Below are 18,762 nucleotides of genomic sequence, written 5' to 3'. Positions count from 1 at the left end.
CAGCAACGCGCGCGCGTGGGGGGGGAGGGCGGGGGGAGGGGCAGCGCGCCGGTATCACCCCCCCCCCCCCCCCCCCCCCCCCCCCGGTCCCGCATGGAACCTTCTCGATCCTCTGGAGCCACTCGCGGTTCTGCGCCAGCTCGGCCAGGAACGCCGGGTGCTGCAGCCACGGCTTGGGCGGGGGGTCCCGCGGGGGGGGGTCCCGCGAGGGGTCCCCGGCCATCAGCGCCTTCTCGCGGGTCCACGCATGGAGCTGCGGGGGCACGGCCAGCGCTCCGCTTTGGGACCCCCCCCCAAAAAAATGTAAAATAATAAAATATACCCACCTACCCCCCCCCAAATAAAACTGGGAAGAGCCGCCTCTTTTTTGATTAAAAAAATTAAAATAAATTTCCAAAAAAAAAAAAATTGGGAAGAGCCGCCTCTTTTTTGATTAAAAAATTTAAAATAAATTCCCCCCCACAAAAAAAAAATTGGGAAGAGCCGCCTCTTTTTTGATTAAAAAATTAAAATAAATTCCCCCCCCCCAAAAAAAAAACAAAAATTGGGAAGAGCCGCCTCTTTTTTGATTAAAAAAATTTAAATAAATTTCCCCCCCCAAAAAAAAAACAAAAATTGGGAAGAGCTTCCTCTTTTTTGATAAAAAAATTAAAATAAATTCCCCCCCACAAAAAAAAAAAAAAAATTGGGAAGAGCCGCCTCTTTTTTGATTAAAAAATTTAAAATAAATTCCCCCCCCACAAAAAAAACAAAAATTGGGAAGAGCCGCCTCTTTTTTGATAAAAAAAAACTTTCCAAAAAAAACCCCAAAATTGGGAGGATTCTCCTCTGTTTTGCTAAAATATTAAATAAATTTCCCCCCCCCCCCCAAAAAAATAAATTGGGAAGAGCCTCCTGGTTTTGATTAAAAAAAAAATTAAATAAATTTCCAAAAAAAAAAAAAAAAAATTGGGAAGAGCTTCCTCTTTTTTGCTAAAAAAATTAAATAAATTTCCCACCCAAAAAAAAAATAAATTGGGAAGAGCCTCCCGTTTTTTGCTAAAAAAATTTAAATAAATTCTCCCCCCCCAAAAAAAAAAATTCGGGAGGAACCTCCTCTTTTTTTCTAAAAAAAAAAATCAAAATAAATTGCCCCCCCCTCCTTCAAGAAAAAAAAACCCCAAAAATTGGGAGGATTCTCCTCGTTTTTTTCTGAAAAAAAAAATTAAAATAAATTACCCCCCCTTCCAAAAAAAAAAAAAAAAAAAACAACTCAGGGGCCTCCTCTTTTTTTTTTCTAAAATAAAAATCTAAATAAATTTCCTCCCTCGGCTAAAAAAATAATTCAGGGGCTTCCTCTTTTTTCCTTAAAAAATAAATCAAAATTAAATAAAATTCCCCCCCCCTCCAAAAATAAATTCAGGGGCCTCCTCTTTTCTCCTTTTTGCCCCAAAAAGAGAAGAGGGAAAGGGGGAGAGGAACCCCCCCAGATTTCCCCCAAAAAACCCAAAAAAAAGGGGAGAGGAGCCCGCAAAAATTCAAAAAATAGACGAGGGACCCCCCCCCCAAAAAAAAAAACAAACCTCAAAAATAATCCCAAAAATCGGCGAGGGGAGCCCCAAAACAACCCCAAAAATACCGGAGGGGACCCCCAAAATAATCCCCCCAAAAAAATCCCCAAAAATAACCGAGCCCCCCCCCCTTCCCCTCCCCCTTCCCCAAAAAAAAATTAAAAAAACGGAAAAGGCGCGAGGAGCCCCCTCCCCCTCCCCCTCCCCCCCTTTTTTTTTCCCCAAAAAAGCGGCGGATTTGGGGTCGGGAGGGTCGGGGGAGGGGGGGTGAGGATGAGGATGGAGGAGGGGGATGGAGGAGGAGGAGGAGGGGGGGATGAAGATGGAGGGAGGGGGAGGAAGGAAGGAGGAGGAGGAGGAGGAGGGGGATGGAGGTGATGGAGGAGGAGGATGAAGGAGAAGGAGGATGAGGATGGCGGCGAAGGAGGGAGAGGAAGGCTCCGGAGGCTGCGGGAGGAGGCGGACGAGGATGAGGAGGGTGAGGATGAAGAGGCCGGCGCGGGCTCTCCCGGCCGTGATGCAGCAGATCCCGGGCGGAGCGCGAGCGCCGGATGAGCCCGAGGAGATGCGGCCAAAAAATCCCCGGAGCGGCGCGGGAAGCGGCGCCGAGCCCGGAATGCCCCGAATCCGCCCCAAAATCACCCCAAAAACTGCTCCGAATCCGCCCCAAAATCACCCCAAAATCCACCCCGAATCCGCCCCAAAATCACCCCAAAATCCACCCCGAATGCGCCCCGAAATCTGCTCCGGATTCACCCCAAAATCACCCCGAAAACTGCTCAGGATGCACCCCAAAATCCCCCCCAAAATCACCCCGAAACTGCCCCGGATTCACCCCAAAATCACCCCGAAAACTGCCCAGGATTCACCCCAAAATCCACCCCAAAAACTGCCCCGGATTCACCCCAAAATCACCCCGAAAACTGCTCAGGATGCACCCCAAAATCCACCCCAAAATCCACCCCAAAATCACCCCGAAAACTGCTCAGGATGCACCCCAAAATCCACCCCAAAATCACCCCCAAACTGCCCCGGATTCACCCCAAAATCACCCCCAAAACTGCTCCGGATTCACCCCAAAATCATCCCAAAAACTGCCCCGGATTCACCCCAAAATGCACCCCAAAAACTGCTCCGGATTCACCCCAAAATCCACCCCGAATCCACCCCAAAATCACCCCGAAACTGCTCAGGATTCACTCCAAAATCCACCCCAAATCCGCTCCCAAAATCCCCACAAAATCCACCCCAAATCCGTCCCAAAATCCACCCCGAATCCACCCCAAAACCACCCCAAAACTGCCCCGGCTTCACCCCAAAATCCACCCCCAAACTGCTCCGGATTCACCCCAAAATCCACCCCGAATCCACTCCAAAATCCCCACAAAATCCACCCCGAAACTGCTCCGAATGCACCCTAAAATCCACCCCAAATTCACCCCCAAAATCCCCTCAAAATTCACCCCAAATCCACCCCAAAATCCATCCCAAAACCACCCCAAATCCCCACAAAACCACCCCAAATCCACCCCAAAATCCATCCCCAAAATCCCCCTAAATTCTACCCCCAAATCACCCCAAAAATCCACCCCAAAATCCATCCCAAAACCACCCCAAATCCATGCAAAATCCATCCCCAAAATCCCCCTAAATTCCACCCCAAATCACCCCAAAATTCACCCCCCAAAACCCCCCTAAATTCCACCCCAAATCACCCCCAAAATTCCCCAAAACCCATCCCAAAATCCCCCAAAACCCCCCTAAATTCCACCCCAAATCACCCCCAAAATTCCCCATAACCACCCCCAAATCCACCCCAAAACCACCCCAAAATCCACCTCAAATCCATCCCAAAATCCCCCAAAACCACCCCAAAATCCACCCCCAAACCACCCCAAAATTCACCTCAAAAATCCCCCCTAAATTCCACCCCAAATTCGCCCCTAAATTCCCCCAAATTCACCCCAAACCCAACCCCAAATCCATGGGGGGACATCTTGGGGCTGAGGCATCTCCTGGGATGGACCAGGCAGGTCCCACCCCAGCACCGGCGAAGCCTCCTGAGATGCTGAGGAACATCTTGAGGAACCTCGAGGGTCTTGGGGACCCCCAAACCCAACCCCAAATCCATGGAGGGACATCTCTGAGGAGCATCTTGAGGAACCCCAAGGGTCTTGGAGACCCCCAAATCCGACCCCAAATCCATGGGGGGACATCTCTGAGGAGCATCTTGAGGAACCCCGAGGGTCTTGGAGACCCCCAAATCCATGGTGGGGGGGACATCTCTGGGGTCACCGAGTTCCTGGGATGGTCCCACCCTGACCATCAGTGAAGCCTCCTGAGATGCTGAGGAACCCCAGGAGTCTTGGAGACCCCCAAACCCAACCCCAAATCCATGGGGGGACATCTCTGAGGAACATCTTGAGGAACCCCGAGGGTCTTGAGACCCCCAAACCCAACCCCAAATCCATGGGGGGACATCTCTGAGGAACATCTTGAGGAACCCCGAGGGTCTTGAGACCCCCAAACCCAACCCCAAATCCATGGAGGGACGAGTTTGGGTCTCACCAACGTCACGACTGCTCAGGATGGACCACAGAAGGTCCCACCCCAGCACCAGCGAAGCCTCCTGAGATGCTGAGGAGCCCCTGCGACACCTTGGGGACCCCCTGGCCCAACTCTGGGGGAGATTTTTGGGGTTTCCCCCCCCCCCAACCCCAAACCCCACCAGTGACCCGGGGTGGAGCCCACCACGGACCAGGAGGTGACACCAAGGGGTGGGGTCTGACCGCCACCCCCAGCAGAACCTGGAGGAGAACCCACCCCCACCATGGAGGCCCTTGGGGAGGGGTCTCGGATTTTGGGGAGGGGTCTCGGATTTTGGGGAGGGGTCTCGGATTTTGGGGAGGGGTCTCGGGAGGCCGGCCCTGACCTCTTGGCAGTCCTGGAGGAACCTCTGGAGCTCGAGGTGGTCCTGGAGCCGCCGCGTCCACTCCTGGGCCAGCTGGTGGTTGCGCTGGCTCCTGCCGGGGGTGACCCCCTAATTAACCCTTAATTAACCCCTAATTAACCCTTAATTGACCCCCAATTAACCCTTAATTAACCCCTGAACCTCCCATCAGAGGGGAAACTGAGGCACGGGGTTCCATCTGGGATCCACCAGAAAATCCCGACCTGTCCTCGTTCCTGGGGGCTTCTGGGTGGGGTTTTGGGGGTCCTGGGTGGAGTTTGGGGTTCCTGAGTGGAGTTTTGGGTTCCCGGGTGGAATTTTGGGGTCCTGGATGAAGTTTTGGGAGTCCTGGTTGGAGTTTTGGGGTCCTGGGTGGAATTTTGGGGTTCCTGGGTGGAGTTTTGGCGTTCTGGGTGGAGTTTTGGGGTCCAGGGTGGAGCTTTGGGGTCCTGGGCAGAGTTTTGGGTTCCTGGGTGGAGTTTTGGGGGTTCTGGGTGGAGTTTTGAGTTCCTGGGTGGAGTTTTGGGGTCCAGGGTGGAGCTTTGGGGTCCTGGGTGGAGTTTTGGGTTCCTGGGTGGAGTTTTGGGGTCCAAGGTGGAGCTTTGGGGTCCTGGGTGGAGTTTTGGGTTCCTGGGTGGAGTTTTGGGGTCCAAGGTGGAGCTTTGGGGTCCTGGGCGGAGTTTTGGGTTCCTGGGTGGAGTTTTGGGATCCTGGGTGGAGTTTTGGGGGTTCTGTGTGGTTTTGATGGGTCCTAGGGGGAGTTTTGGGGTTCCTGGATGGAATTTTGGGTTCCTGGGTGGAGTTTTGGGGTCCTAGATGGAATTTTGGATTCCTGGATGGAGTTTTGGGGTCCTAGATGGAATTTTGGATTCCTGGATGGAATTTGGGGTTCCTGGGTGGAATTTTGGGGTTCCTGGGTGGAGTTTTGGGGTTCCTGGGAGCTGCTGGTGGCTCCGGGGTGCTCCTGGTGGCTCGGGGGCTCTCCAGGCCACGGTGGCACCTACTTGGCCCGAAGCTCCTCCATGGCCTCGGCCACGCGGTCGCTGTGGAGGTTGCGCTGGCGCCGGAGGCTCTCGCCGGCCTGCAGGACCAGCTGGACCTTCTGCAGGTTCAGCTCCAGCGTGGTGGTGAAGTCCTTGTGCTTCTTCAGCGCCTTGGTCACGCCTTCCACCGTGTCCGGCAGCTCGGCGTGGGCCAGGGTGGTCTCCTGGGAGGGTTTGGTGGGGCTGGTGAGCTCTGCCCGGCCCTTGGGGCGGTGACCTCGGTGCCACAGGAGCTCCACCAGGAGCTGCTCCCACCCCAGTCCATCGCGCGAGACCTTCCGCAAACCGTTCCCACCACCCAAAATCTTCTTCTACTCATCTCCATCGACCAGGACCTTCTCCCAGCCATGGTCCCCATCACCCATCATCATCTCCATCAACCAGGACCTTCTCCCAGCCATGGTCCCCATCACCCATCATCATCTCCATCAACCAGGACCTTCTCCCAGCCATGGTCCCCATCACCCATCATCATCTCGATTGACCAGGACCTTCTCCCACCATTGTCCCCATCACCCATCATCATCTCCATCGACCAGGACCTTCTCCCAGCCATCATCCATTCATCATGTCCACCACCCCAGACCTTCTCCCACCCATGGTCTCCATCACCCATCATCATCTCTATCAACCAGGACCTTCTCCCAGCCATGGTCTCCATCACCCATCCATCATCTCCATCAACCAGCCATTGTCCCCATCACCCATCCATCTTCTCCATCGAGGACCTTCTCCCACCCATCACCCATCCACCATCTCCACCACCCCAGACCTTCTCCCACCCATGGTCTCCATCACCCATCATCATCTCCATTGACCAGGACCTTCTCCCACCCATCATCCGCCCATTATCTTCATCAACCAGGACCTTCTCCCACCATTGTCCCCATCACGCATCCATCATCTCCATTGACCAGGACCTTCTCCCATCCATCATCCATTCATCATGTCCACCACCCCAGACCTTCTCCCAGCCATGGTCCCCATCACCCATCCATCATCTCCATCAACCAGGACCTTCTCCCACCCACCATCTCCACCACCCCAGACCTTCTCCCAGCCATGGTCCCCATCACCCATCCATCTTCTCCACCACCCCAGACCTTCTCCCAGCCCACCATCTCCACCACCCCAGACCTTCTCCCAGCCCACCGTCTCCTCCTGCTGCTCCCAGACCTGGTTGTAGAGGCTGTTCTGGCACTGCTGCACGTCCCTCAGGAAGAGGTGGAAGACGTGGGACTGCACCAGGAGCTCCCTCCTCATCTCCCAGCTCTGCAGGAGCTTCCCCCAGCCCGCGTCCAGCTTCTGCAGCCACTGCTGGAGGGACAGGTAGGGCACCTCCATCTCCTCCAGGGCCAGCAGCTCGCTGGCCGCCTGGATCTTGGCGTAGTCCTCCTCGTAGCCGTTGATCTCCTCCTTGAGGGCCACGTGCACGTTCAGCAGCCTCTCGGCCTCGGCCAAGCTGTCGGGGACCTCCTCGGAGCCCACGGCCGCTTGGGTCTTCACCAGCCACCCCAAGAAGTTGTCCAGGTCCTGGATGAACTGCTGGAGGCGGCCGGCGATGGTCAAGGTGTCCTCGCAGCCTTGGAGGGCCCTCTTGAGGTTGTCCCACTCCTCGCTGATCTCCTCGAAGGGCAGCAGGATCTCCAGGGCGCGGCCGGGGTGGGCGGCGGCCAAGGCCTCGCCCTCCTGCTGGAGCTCCACCAGCCGCGGCTCCAGGACCACCAGGGCGGCCTCCATGGTGGACAGGCGGCGCTGCAGGGCCAGGACCCCGCCCAGGTCGCTGCCGCCGGACTGGGTGGCCTCGATGGCTTTCCTCTTCTCCCGCACCTGCGCCTTCATCTCGCTGCACTCCAGGAGGAAGTTCTGGATCTTCAGCACGGAGCTCAGCTGGCTCTTCTTGCTCTCCACCAGCTCCACCACCCGGTTCCAGCTGGGGACGGGGACAGGAGTGGGGTGAGGCCTGGGATGGGGCCCACCAGGATCAGGGATGGGCTGGGAATGGTGGCCTGGAGACCTGGACCCCATGGGGACGTCCCACCACTGGAGATCCACAGGTTTTGGGGTCTCCAGGCAGCCCCACACAAATCTGCCCCCACCAAGGAGCCCTCAAGAAGGTTGAGATCATTTCAGGACGCCCAGGATGGGCTTGGACCATTGTCCAAGAGGTGGAACCCATGGGGACATCTCACCACTGGAGAACCATGGGTTGGGGTCACACAAATCTCACCCCACCAAGGAGCCCTCAAGAAGGTTGAGACTCATTTTCAGACCTCCAGGATGGGCTTGGACCATTGTCCTGGAGGGACATCTCACCACTGGAGATCCACAGGTTTTGGGGTCTCCAGGCAGCCTCACACACAAAGCTGCCCCCACCAAGGAGACCTCAAGAAGGTTGAGATCATTTCAGGACCCCCAGGATGGGCTTGGACCATTCCTGGACACCTGGACCCCACAGGGACATCCCACCACTGGAGAGCCACAGGCTGAGAGTCTCCAACCCCACCAAGAGAGACCCCAAGAAGGTCAAGGTCCACCTTGGGTCCCCTCCACCATGCCCGTACCGGCTGTTGAGGTGGTCCTGGCAGGACCGGACCTCGTCTGAGCTGGGGTGGCCACCATCCACCAGCTGCTGCACCACCTGGTTGACGTCCAGGATGCGCCCCATGACGCTGTTCATCTCCTGGTCCAGGCTCTCAAACCTGCGCAGAAGCACACGGGCAGGTCCACCACAGCACGGAGAACCTCAGCCGCCCGAGGAAACCTCAACCACCCGGCCCCACCCCACCTGTGCTGCACCACCTCGACCTCATCCAGCTCCTCGGGAACCTCCATCTTCTCCAGCCACTGCTCCTTCTCGTCCACCCACACCTCGCAGGCGTGCACCTCGCTGAACATGCGGTAGACGGCCAGCGCGTCCTGCAGCCACTGCGTCCTCAGCACGGCCACCTCGGCCACCTCGCCGTAGAGCTGCTCCACCTCCACCACGCGGATCTGGATGTCCACGCCCTGCCGGTGGTCGGGGGCCAGCAGCGCCAGCTGCTTGCGCAGGGCCAGGACGGCGGCGCGGTGCTTCTCCACCTCGTCCACCACGGCGCGGTGCTTGCGCAGCAGGGCCTGGCTGGAGTAGTCGTCGTGGCCGAAGTCGTCGCTGGACACGATGCGGTAGATGTCCTGCAGCCAGGCCACCAGGTCGTCCGTCTCGGCGCTGAACTGGAAGAAGTTCAAGGCGTCCTCCAGGCGCTGCTGGTGGAGCCCCGTGATCTCCTCCAGCTTCTTCCACCTCAAGCAGACTTCTCGCATCTTCTCCTGGATGCCCACGGAGCTGAAGGACTTCTTGGCCAGGATCTTCTCGCCTTTCTTCATGGTCTGGTGGAGCAGAGCCCGGCGGTTGCCCAGCTCGCCCAGCATGGTCTTGTGTTTGTTGGTCAAGGTCAGGACGCTGCTGAGGTCGCGGCCGCAGCTCTTGGCCGCCAGGATCTTCTCCTTCTCGCGGATCCAGGCCTCGGCCTCCTCCATCTCCTGGAAGAAGGTCCAGAGCTGGCGCGAGTCCTCCAGCTCCTTCCTCCTCTTGGCCGCCAGCTCCTCCAGCTCCTCCAGGCACGTCTGGACGTGGTTGACGCGGTTGCAGATGATCTGGGGGTCGCAGGGTTGGTAGCCTGGGCCAGGAGAAGGGGCTCAGATGGTGGCAGGGGGTGGCCGAGGGTCACCGGCCACGGAGGTGTCCAAGGAAAGGACCGGACGTGGCCCTTTGGGCTCTGGTCCGAGGTTGGACTCAAAGATCTCAGAGGGTTTTTCCAACCTCATGGGTTCTGTGGGGACTCTTGTAGGTGGCCCACCAGGACCTTGGGTTGACCTTTCCGTGGCCCACCAGGACCTTGGGTTGACCTTTCCGTGGCCCACCAGGACCTTGGGTTGACCCTTCCACGATCTACCAAAACCTTGGGTCAACCTTTCCATGGGCCACCAAGATCACGGATTGAACCTCCCATGGTCCAACAAACCTCAGCTGACCTCTCCATAGCCCACCAAAACCTTGGTTGACCCTTCCACAGCCTACCAAGATCTTGAATGGCCCTCCCATGGTCCATCAAAACCATGCCTGACCCTTCCATGGTCCATCAGGACCTTGGCTGACCCTCCCATGGTCCATCAAGACCATGCCTGACCCTTCCATGGTCCATCAAGGCCTTGGCTGACCCTCCCATGGTCCATCAAAACCATGGCTGACCCTCCCATGGTCCATCAAGACCATGCCTGACCCTCCCATGGTCCATCAAAACCATACTTGACCCTTCCATGGTCCATCAAAACCATGGCTGACCCTCCCATGGTCCATCAAAACCATGGCTGACCCTTCCATGGTCCATCAGGACCTTGGCTGACCCTTCCATGGTCCATCAAAACCATGGCTGACCCTTCCATGGTCCATCAAAACCATGGCTGACCCTCCCATGGTCCATCAAAACCATGCCTGACCCTTCCATGGTCCATCAAGGCCTTGCCTGACCCTCCATGGTCCATCAAAACCATGCCTGACCCTCCCATGGTCCATCAAAACCATGCCTGGCCCTCCCATGGTCCATCAAAACCATGGCTGACCCTTCCATGGTCCATCAAGACCATGCCTGGCCCTCCCATGGTCCATCAAAACCATGGCTGACCCTTCCATGGTCCATCAAGACCTTTCCTGACCCTCCTATGGTCCATCAAGACCATGGCTGACCCTCCCAAGGTCCATCAAAACCATGGCTGACCCTCCATGGTCCATCAGACCCTTCCCAAGGCCAAACACCCCGTGGTCACCCACCCCGGTGGCCCCCGTTACCCTCCAGCTCCGAGAACTTGAGCGCGGCGGCGTTGAGGGCCTGGACGCGCTCGGTCTGCGCCGAGATGTCGGCCTCCAGCAGCCCGTGCTTCTGCAGGAGGTCCTCAACCTCCAGCAGATGCTTCCCCAGATCCTTGGAGACCAGAAGAACCTGGAGGGGGGGAAGACCCAACCCGCGTCACCCGGCGCCGCCGGAATTCCGCCGGCGCCGCCCGGAATCTCCTCCAGCGGCGCCGCACCTGCATCTCCTCCATCCAGTCGATCATGTAGACCATCTCCTGGAAGATCTTCTGCAGGGCCAGGTTCTGCTCGAGGCGGGCGCGGCGGGCGCGCACCAGCTCGGTCAGCAGCGCCCACTGGCGCAGGATGTTGTCCTTCTGCGCGCCGATGCGCCGCGTGTCGTAGTAGCCCTCGGACTCCATCTCCAGGGCCAGCTCCACCACCACCTGGATGCGCTCCTGGTACGAGGAGATGTCGGCCTCGATGGCCTCGTGCTTCTTCATGGCCGCCTCCACCGCCGGCAGGTCGTAGCCGAAGTTGTCCTGAAGGGGGAGATGGAGAGGGGTGGGGTGGGGTCCTCAGCGGGCAAGGAGGAGGTTGAGGAGGTCCCACCAGAGCTCCATGGTCAGTGAGGAGGTTGAGGAGGTCCCACCAGAGCTCCATGGTCAATGAGGAGGTCAAGGAGGTCCCACCAGAGCTCCATGGTCAGTGAGAAGGTCCCACCAGCCCTCCATGGTCAATGAGGAGCCCAATGAAGTCCAACCTCCTCTCCATGGTCAAGGAGGTCCCACCAGTCCACCATAATCAAGGAGGTCCAACCCCCTCTCTGCGGTCAATGAGGAGGTCGAGGAGGTTCCACCAGACCTCCATGGCCAATGAGGAGGCCAATGAGGTCCAACCCCCTCTCTGCGGTCAATGAGGAGGTCGAGGAGGTCCCACCAAAGCTCCATGGTCAATGAGGAGGTTGTGGAGGTCCCACCAGAGCTCCATGGTCAATGAGAAGGTTCCACCAGACCTCCATGGCCAATGAGGAGGCCAATGAGGTCCAACCCCCTCTCTGTGGTCAATGAGGAGGTCAAGGAGGTTCCACCAGCCCTCCATGGTCAAGGAGAAACTCAGAAGGTCCAACCACCCCTCGCCCGGTCAAGGAGGTCCCACCACCTCTCCATGGCCAATGAGGAGCCCAATGAGGTCCAAGCCCCTCTCCATGCTCGAGGAGGAGGTCAGAGATGTCCAACCACCCCTCCCCTGCTCAAGGAGGGCCCCGATGAGTTCCCACCGTCCACAACGAGGTCCCACCACCCAACACCGCGCTCCTCACCCCCACCCCACGCAGGGACTGCCCCACCCCCAGGTCCCCCACGACCCTTCCCACCCCACCCCACCTGCGAGACCAGGCGCTGGTTCTCGTTGAGCCACGTCTCCCTCATGACGGCCTTGTGGTCGAAGCGCTGGGCCAGCAGCTCCAGCTTCTCCTGCCGGATCAGCTCGTTCCTCAGGGCCACCTCCCGCTCGTGCTCCGCCTTCTCCAGGCAGGTCCAGGCCTGGTGGGAGGGGACACGGGGTCACGGGGGGTCCCCAAGCCCAGCGGGGCGTGGTGGGACTCCATCTCCACGTCCTCACCTTGTTGATGTCGGAGATGCTCTTGCCCTCGCTGGGCACGTAGAGCTTGCGGTTGGTGGCGCGGAGTTTGCTCTGGATGGTGAAGAGCAGCACCTCGAGGTTCCCCTTCTCCTGGAACCTGCGGGGTGGCACCGGTGGGGAGGTCCCTGTCACCGCCAGCGCGAGCTGGGACGCCACCACCACCCCTGTGGTCACCACCGTGCCCCAGGTTCCGCCGCCACCAGCTTGGGTGAAGTGGGACCTCCTCATCACCACCACCACCATGATCTGGGACATCACCACCACCCCTGTGGTCACCACCGTGGCCCAGGTTCCGCCGCCACCAGTTTGGGTGAAGTGGGGCCTCCTCATCACCACCACCACCTTGAGCTGGGACATCACCACCTCCTGGCACCATCCATGGCCAGTTTGGGTTGAACTGGGACCTCCTCACCACCACCACCACCATGAGGTGGGACCTCACCAGCCCCCAGGCACCATCCATGGCCAGTTTGGGTTGAACTGGGATCTCCTCAACACCACCATGAGCTGGGACATCACCACCATCCCTGTGGTCCCACCATCACCACCAGTTTGGGCTCAAGTGGGACCTCCTCATCACCACCACCTTGAGGTGGGACCTCCTCAACACCCCTCAGGTCCCATCCACCACCAGTTTGGGTGGAACTGGGACCTCTCCACCACCACCACGACCATGACCACCATCACCACCACCACCCCCAGGTCCTACTGCCACCGGTTTGGGCTGAAGTGGAACCTTCCCATCACCACCACCATGAGGTGGGACCTCCCCATCATCACCCCGACCACCACCCATGTCCCACTGCCCCCAGTTTGGGTGGAACTGGGACCTCTCCACCACCACCATGACCATGACCACCACCACCATCACCACCCATGTCCCAGTGCCCCCAGTTTGGGTTGAACTGTGACCTGCCCACCACCACCATGACCGTGACCACCACCCAGGTCCCACTGCCCCCAGTTTGGGTGGAACTGGGACCTCCTCACCACCACCATGACCATGACCACCATCACCACCACCACCCCCAGGTCCCACTGCCACCAGTTTGGGCTGAAGTGGAACCTTCCCATCACCACCATGACCGTGACCACCACCCATGTCCCACTGCCCCCAGTTTGGGTGGAACTGGGACCTCCTCAACACCACCATGACCATGACCACCACCATGACCGTGACCACCACCCAGGTCCCACTGCCCCCAGTTTGGGTTGAACTGGGACCTCTCCACCACCACCATGACCATGACCACCACCACCATCACCACCCATGTCCCAGTGCCCCCAGTTTGGGTTGAACTGTGACCTGCCCACCACCACCACCACCACCACCACCAGCAGCAGCAGGCTGAGGTCCCACCCCACCACCAGCCCCGCAGGAGGTCCTCACTTGACCGGTTTCTCCAGGGTGCAGAAGGCGGTGAAGGCCTGGAGCTGCTGCTGGACGCCGGTCAGCGAGTTGGCGAACTTCTGGTTGGTGATGATGGTGATGGTGTGGTGGATCCAGGCCAGCAGCTCGGCCGCCAGCGCCTCGTAGCGCGCCGTGATGGCCGCGATCTCCATCACCTGGTCCAGCACCTGGTGGGGTTTGGGGTGGGCTTGGAGGTCCTGCAGGAACCCCCCGAGAACCACCTGGGGCTGGAGGGGTCACCAGGGTCCGGCCAGGCCGGGGAGTTGGGTGGACAAGGGATGGACAAAGGGATGGACAGAGGGATGGACAAAAGGATGGACAAAGGGATGGACAAAGGGATGGACAAAGGGATGGACAGAGGGATGGACAAAGGGATGGACAAAGGGATGGACAGAGGGATGGACAAGGGATGGACAAAGGATGGAGAAGGGATGGAGAAGGGATGGACAAAGGGATGGACAGAGGGATGGACAAAGGGATGGACAAAGGGATGGACAGAGGGATGGACAAAGGGATGGACAAAGGGATGGACAGAGGGATGGACAAAGGGATGGACAAAGGGATGGACACAGGGATGGACACAGGGATGGACACAGGGATGGACAAAGGGATGGACAAAGGGATGGACAAAAGGATGGACAGAGGGATGGACAGAGGGATGGACAGAAGGATGGACAAAGGGATGGACAAAGGGATGAACAAAAGGATGGACAGAGGGATGGACAAAGGATGGACAAAAGGATGGACAAAAGGATGGACAGAGGGATGGACAGAGGGATGGACAAAGGATGGACAAAGGGATGGACACAGGGATGGACAGAGGGATGGACAGAGGGATGGACAGAGGGATGGACAGAAGGATGGACAGAAGGATGGACAGAGGGATGGACAAGGGATGGAGAAGGGATGGAGAAGGGATGGACAAAGGGATGGACAAAGGGATGGACAGAGGGCTGGACAGAAGGATGGACAAAGGGATGGACAAAGGGATGGACACAGGGATGGACAGAAGGATGGACAAAGGATGGACAAAGGGATGGACACAGGGATGGACAGAGGGATGGACAGAGGGATGGACAGAAGGATGGACAGAGGGATGGACAGAGGGATGGACAAAGGGATGGACAAGGGATGGACAAAAGGCATGGACAGAGGGATGGACAGAGGGATGGACAAGGGATGGACAAAGGGATGGACAAAGGGATGGACAGAAGGATGGACAGAGGGATGGACAGAGGGATGGACAAGGGATGGACAGAGGGATGGACAGAGGGATGGACACAGGGATGGACACAGGGATGGACAGAAGGATGGACAGAGGGATGGACAGAGGGATGGACAGAGGGATGAACAGAGGGATGGACAAAGGGATGGACAAAGGGATGGACAAAGGGATGGACAAGGGATGGACAAAAGGCATGGACAGAGGGATGGACAGAGGGATGGACAGAGGGATGGACAAAGGGATGGACAAGGGATGGACAAAAGGCATGGACAGAGGGATGGACAGAGGGATGGACAAAGGGATGGACAAAGGGATGGACAAGGGATGGACAAAGGGATGGACAGAGGGATGGACAAAGGGATGGACAAGGGATGGACAAAAGGCATGGACAGAGGGATGGACAGAGGGATGATGGGACATCCATGGACAAAGGGATGGAAGAGGGATGGAGAAGGGATGGACAAAGGGATGGACAGAGGGATGTACAGAAGGATGGACAGAAGGATGGACAGAGGGATGGACAGAGGGATGGAAGAGGGATGGACAAAGGGATGGACAAAGGCATGGACAGAGGGATGGACAGAGGGATGGACAGAGGGATGGACAGAGGGATGGACAAGGGATGGACAAAGGGATGGACACAGGGATGGACAGAGGGATGGACAGAGGGATGATGGGACATCCAGGGACAATGGGGTGGGCCCCCCATGGAGCTGGGGATGGAGACCCCCAGGACCTGGGTCCAGCCCCACCTTCCCGATGCGCTTCCCCTCCACCGCCAGCGCCTTCATCTTGGAGAAGTAGTGGTAGAAGGACACCACGTAGGTGATGATGGACTTCTCATCGGGGTCCTCCATGTTGACATCTGGTGGGGAGGGCAGAAGGTCAGGACCCACCCCAAACCTCCAGCCCAGGAGCACCAGGCATGGTCCCACCAACGCCGGGCTGATCCATCAACCTTGGCCCTTCCCAGGAAAAAAAAAACCTCGCTCCCAAAAAAAAAACCTGGACGGTGGAGATGACCCCACCCCGCGTGGCCGGAGAGACGGACGGACGGACGGATGGACAGAGGGACAGACCCCATCCGTACCCTCGGGGTCCAGCAGCTTGCTGAGCCCCAGGTGCTGCTCGGCCGCGTTGAAGGCCTGCTGGAGGTTGTAGGTGGCGTTGGACTTGGTCAGCTTGTGGAAGTCGATGAGATCCGGCCTGGGGTGGGGTGGACACGGTGACCTCGACCTCCTGCCCCAAACCCTCAGAGGGTGACCCCAGCATCCGGGAGGTCCCTCCCGTGTCCACCCCGCCGGCGCTGACCGGTGCCTGTGGATGAGGGCGTTGAAGGCCAGGCCGTCCCTCCAGCTGGTGGTGAAGTTCTGGATGTTGACCTCAGGGTAGCTGCGGGGGACACCGGGGGTCACCGGGGGTCACCAGACCTCCCGGGGGGGTCCACGCCACCACCTGAGGTCCTCACCCCGCCGTCTTCATCTGGCACCAGAGCAGCAGCGCGTCCTTGGCCGAGCGCGTCTCCCGGTTGTCCTCGGTCTTGATCTTGATCACCTGGATCTGGGGGGGGGACGGTCAGGAGACACGCGGAGGTGGAGGAGGACAAGAGGAGCACACGGAGAGGAGCCCGGTGGCACCTGGAAGCGGAGGATGATGGTCCAGATGAGGCCGAGGGTCAGGCGGTGGTTGCCGTCCACGATGTCGTGGGAGCCGACGTTCTCCAGGTGCACGCGCTGCTCCTTGAGGAACTGCAGGGCCTTGTCCACGTTCTCCAGGGAGTGGATCCGCATCCGGCCCCGCGTCGGCTTGGGCTGGGGGCACGCGGGGACACCCGGCTTGGACGCGCTCCTGCCACCCCACCCCACCAGAGCTGGTCCCACACTGGTGATGGTGGGAGCCGGGGGTGGTGGGGAGGTCCCAGTTCCACCCAGACTGGGGGAGCTGCTCATGGCAATGGTGATGGTGATGGTGGTGGTGATGATGGTGGTGGTGATGGTGATGGTGGTGGTGATGATGATGATGGTGGTGATGATGATGGTGGTGGTGGTGATGATGATGGTGGTGATGATGATGATGGTGGTGGTGATGATGATGGTGATGATGGTGATGGTGGTGGTGATGATGATGGTGGTGGTGGTGATGGTGGTGGTGATGATGGTGATGGTGGTGGTGATGGTGATGGTGGTGGTGATGATGATGATGATGGTGGTGATGGTGGTGGTGGTGGTGGTGATGATGATGATGATGATGGTGGTGATGGTGGTGGTGATGATGCTCATGAAGACAATGATGCTGCTCACGGTGATGGCGACAATCACCATGATGATGATGATGATGGTGATGGTGATGGTAGATGATGATGATGATGATGATCCTCATGACGGTCATGGAGATGATGATGATGATGGTGGTGGTGATGATGATGATGATGATGATGGTGGTGGTGATGATGATGATGCTCACGAAGACGATGATGCTGCTCTCGGCAATGGCGACAATCACCATGATGATGATGGCGATCATGATGGTAGATGATGATGATGATGATCCTCATAATGACAGTCATGCAAATGATGATGATGATGGTGATGGTGATGATGATGATGGTGGTGGTGATGACGGTGGTGATGATGATGATGCTCATGAAGACGATGATGCTGCTCTCAGCAATGGCGACAATCACCATGATGATGATGATGATGATGATGACAGTCATGGAGATGATGATGATGATGATCCTCATAATGACAGTCATGGAGATGATGGTGATGATGGTAACAATGCTCATGATGACACTCGTGGACATGATGATGAAGATGATGATGATGATGACCTCAGAGGAGAATGATGATGATGATGATAGTGAGGATGCCACTCATGCTGTTGATGATGATGATGATGATGCCACTCATCACGATGATGATGACGATGATGACAAAACGACGATGACGATGCCACCACTCATGGCAACGATGACAGTAGAGGATGATGACGATGATGGTGGCAATGAAACAATGATGATGGCAATGACGATGATGATGACGACGATGATGGTGATGATGCCACTCATGGCAATGATGACAGTAGGGGATGACGATGACGACGATGATGACGATGATGATGATGATGATGATGACAACGATGACAACAACGATGATGATGAAGGTCATAGAGAATAATGGCGACGATGCCACCACTCATGGCAATGCTGACAGCAGATGACAACGACGACGGTGACGATGACGATGAAGGTGACAGAGAATGACGATGATGATGATGACGGCAACGCTGACGGCAGAAGGTGACAATGACGATGACAATGACGATGACGACGATGACGATGAAGGTGACAGAGAATGACGATGATGATGACGGCAACGCTGACGGCAGAAGGCGGCAATGACGATGACAATGACAATGACGATGATGAAGGTGACAGAGAATGACGATGATGATGATGATGGCAACGCTGACGGCAGAAGGTGACGATGACGATGACGACGATGACGACGAAGGCGCCGCGTGGGTCTCCTCACCAGGGTCTCCCCCGAGAGCACCTCGAGCAGCCGCGTGAGCACGAAGCCGTCGCGCAGGTCCGAGTAGAGGTCCCCAACGCGGCAGGCGGCGCGCGCCAGGTGGGCGTTCACCCACTTGGTGAAGGTCTTCTTCTGCACCGCGTCCCGCTCGTCTGGGGGGGCATGGAGGTCACCCCAAAACCACCCCAAATCCACCCCAAAACCAACCAAATCCACCCCAAAACCATCCTGAGATCCCAAATCCACCCCAAAACCATCCTGAGATCCCAAATCCACCCCAAATCCAGCCTGAGACCCCCATGGGACTCAGGAGCCTCCAGGTGGGCGTTCACCCACTTGGTGAAGGTCTTCTTCTGCACCATGTCCTGATCGTCTTGGGGGGCACCAAGGTTACCCCAAAACCACCCAAATCCACCCCAAATCCACCCTGAGATCCCAAATCCACCCCAAATCCAGCCTGAGACCCCCATGGGACTCAGGAGCCTCCAGGTTCACCCACTTGGTGAAGGTCTTCTTCTGCACCATGTCCTGATCGTCTTGGGGGGCACCAAGGTTACCCCAAAACCACCCAAATC

General features: G+C 57.6%; 1 protein-coding gene across 2 annotated transcripts in view; it reads right to left on the bottom strand.

The window, feature by feature from the left end:
• The window catches only part of SPTBN4 (spectrin beta, non-erythrocytic 4), a 36,071-nt gene extending 17,792 nt beyond the window's left edge, over positions 1-18,279 (bottom strand). For both annotated transcript variants that reach the window (XM_066570215.1, XM_066570217.1), the window contains exons 1-17: positions 18,188-18,279; positions 16,289-16,462; positions 16,120-16,211; positions 15,963-16,043; positions 15,742-15,857; positions 15,404-15,516; positions 13,406-13,593; positions 11,995-12,112; positions 11,757-11,915; positions 10,611-10,913; positions 10,372-10,522; positions 8,332-9,202; positions 8,108-8,245; positions 6,720-7,476; positions 5,505-5,707; positions 4,483-4,573; positions 101-253 (exon numbers count right to left, since the gene is read on the bottom strand). In XM_066570215.1, coding sequence (XP_066426312.1) covers positions 101-253; positions 4,483-4,573; positions 5,505-5,707; positions 6,720-7,476; positions 8,108-8,245; positions 8,332-9,202; positions 10,372-10,522; positions 10,611-10,913; positions 11,757-11,915; positions 11,995-12,112; positions 13,406-13,593; positions 15,404-15,516; positions 15,742-15,857; positions 15,963-16,043; positions 16,120-16,211; positions 16,289-16,441 — 3,687 coding nt within the window. In that variant the 5' untranslated portion in view covers positions 16,442-16,462; positions 18,188-18,279. The remainder of the gene's footprint in view (positions 1-100; positions 254-4,482; positions 4,574-5,504; positions 5,708-6,719; positions 7,477-8,107; positions 8,246-8,331; positions 9,203-10,371; positions 10,523-10,610; positions 10,914-11,756; positions 11,916-11,994; positions 12,113-13,405; positions 13,594-15,403; positions 15,517-15,741; positions 15,858-15,962; positions 16,044-16,119; positions 16,212-16,288; positions 16,463-18,187) is intronic.
• Between the last annotated feature and the right edge of the window lie 483 nt (positions 18,280-18,762).

This window comes from Molothrus aeneus, unplaced genomic scaffold, assembly GCF_037042795.1.
Source record: "Molothrus aeneus isolate 106 unplaced genomic scaffold, BPBGC_Maene_1.0 scaffold_291, whole genome shotgun sequence".
NCBI classification, from domain to species: domain Eukaryota; kingdom Metazoa; phylum Chordata; class Aves; order Passeriformes; family Icteridae; genus Molothrus; species Molothrus aeneus.
This window is presented reverse-complemented; position numbering and strand designations above follow the sequence as displayed.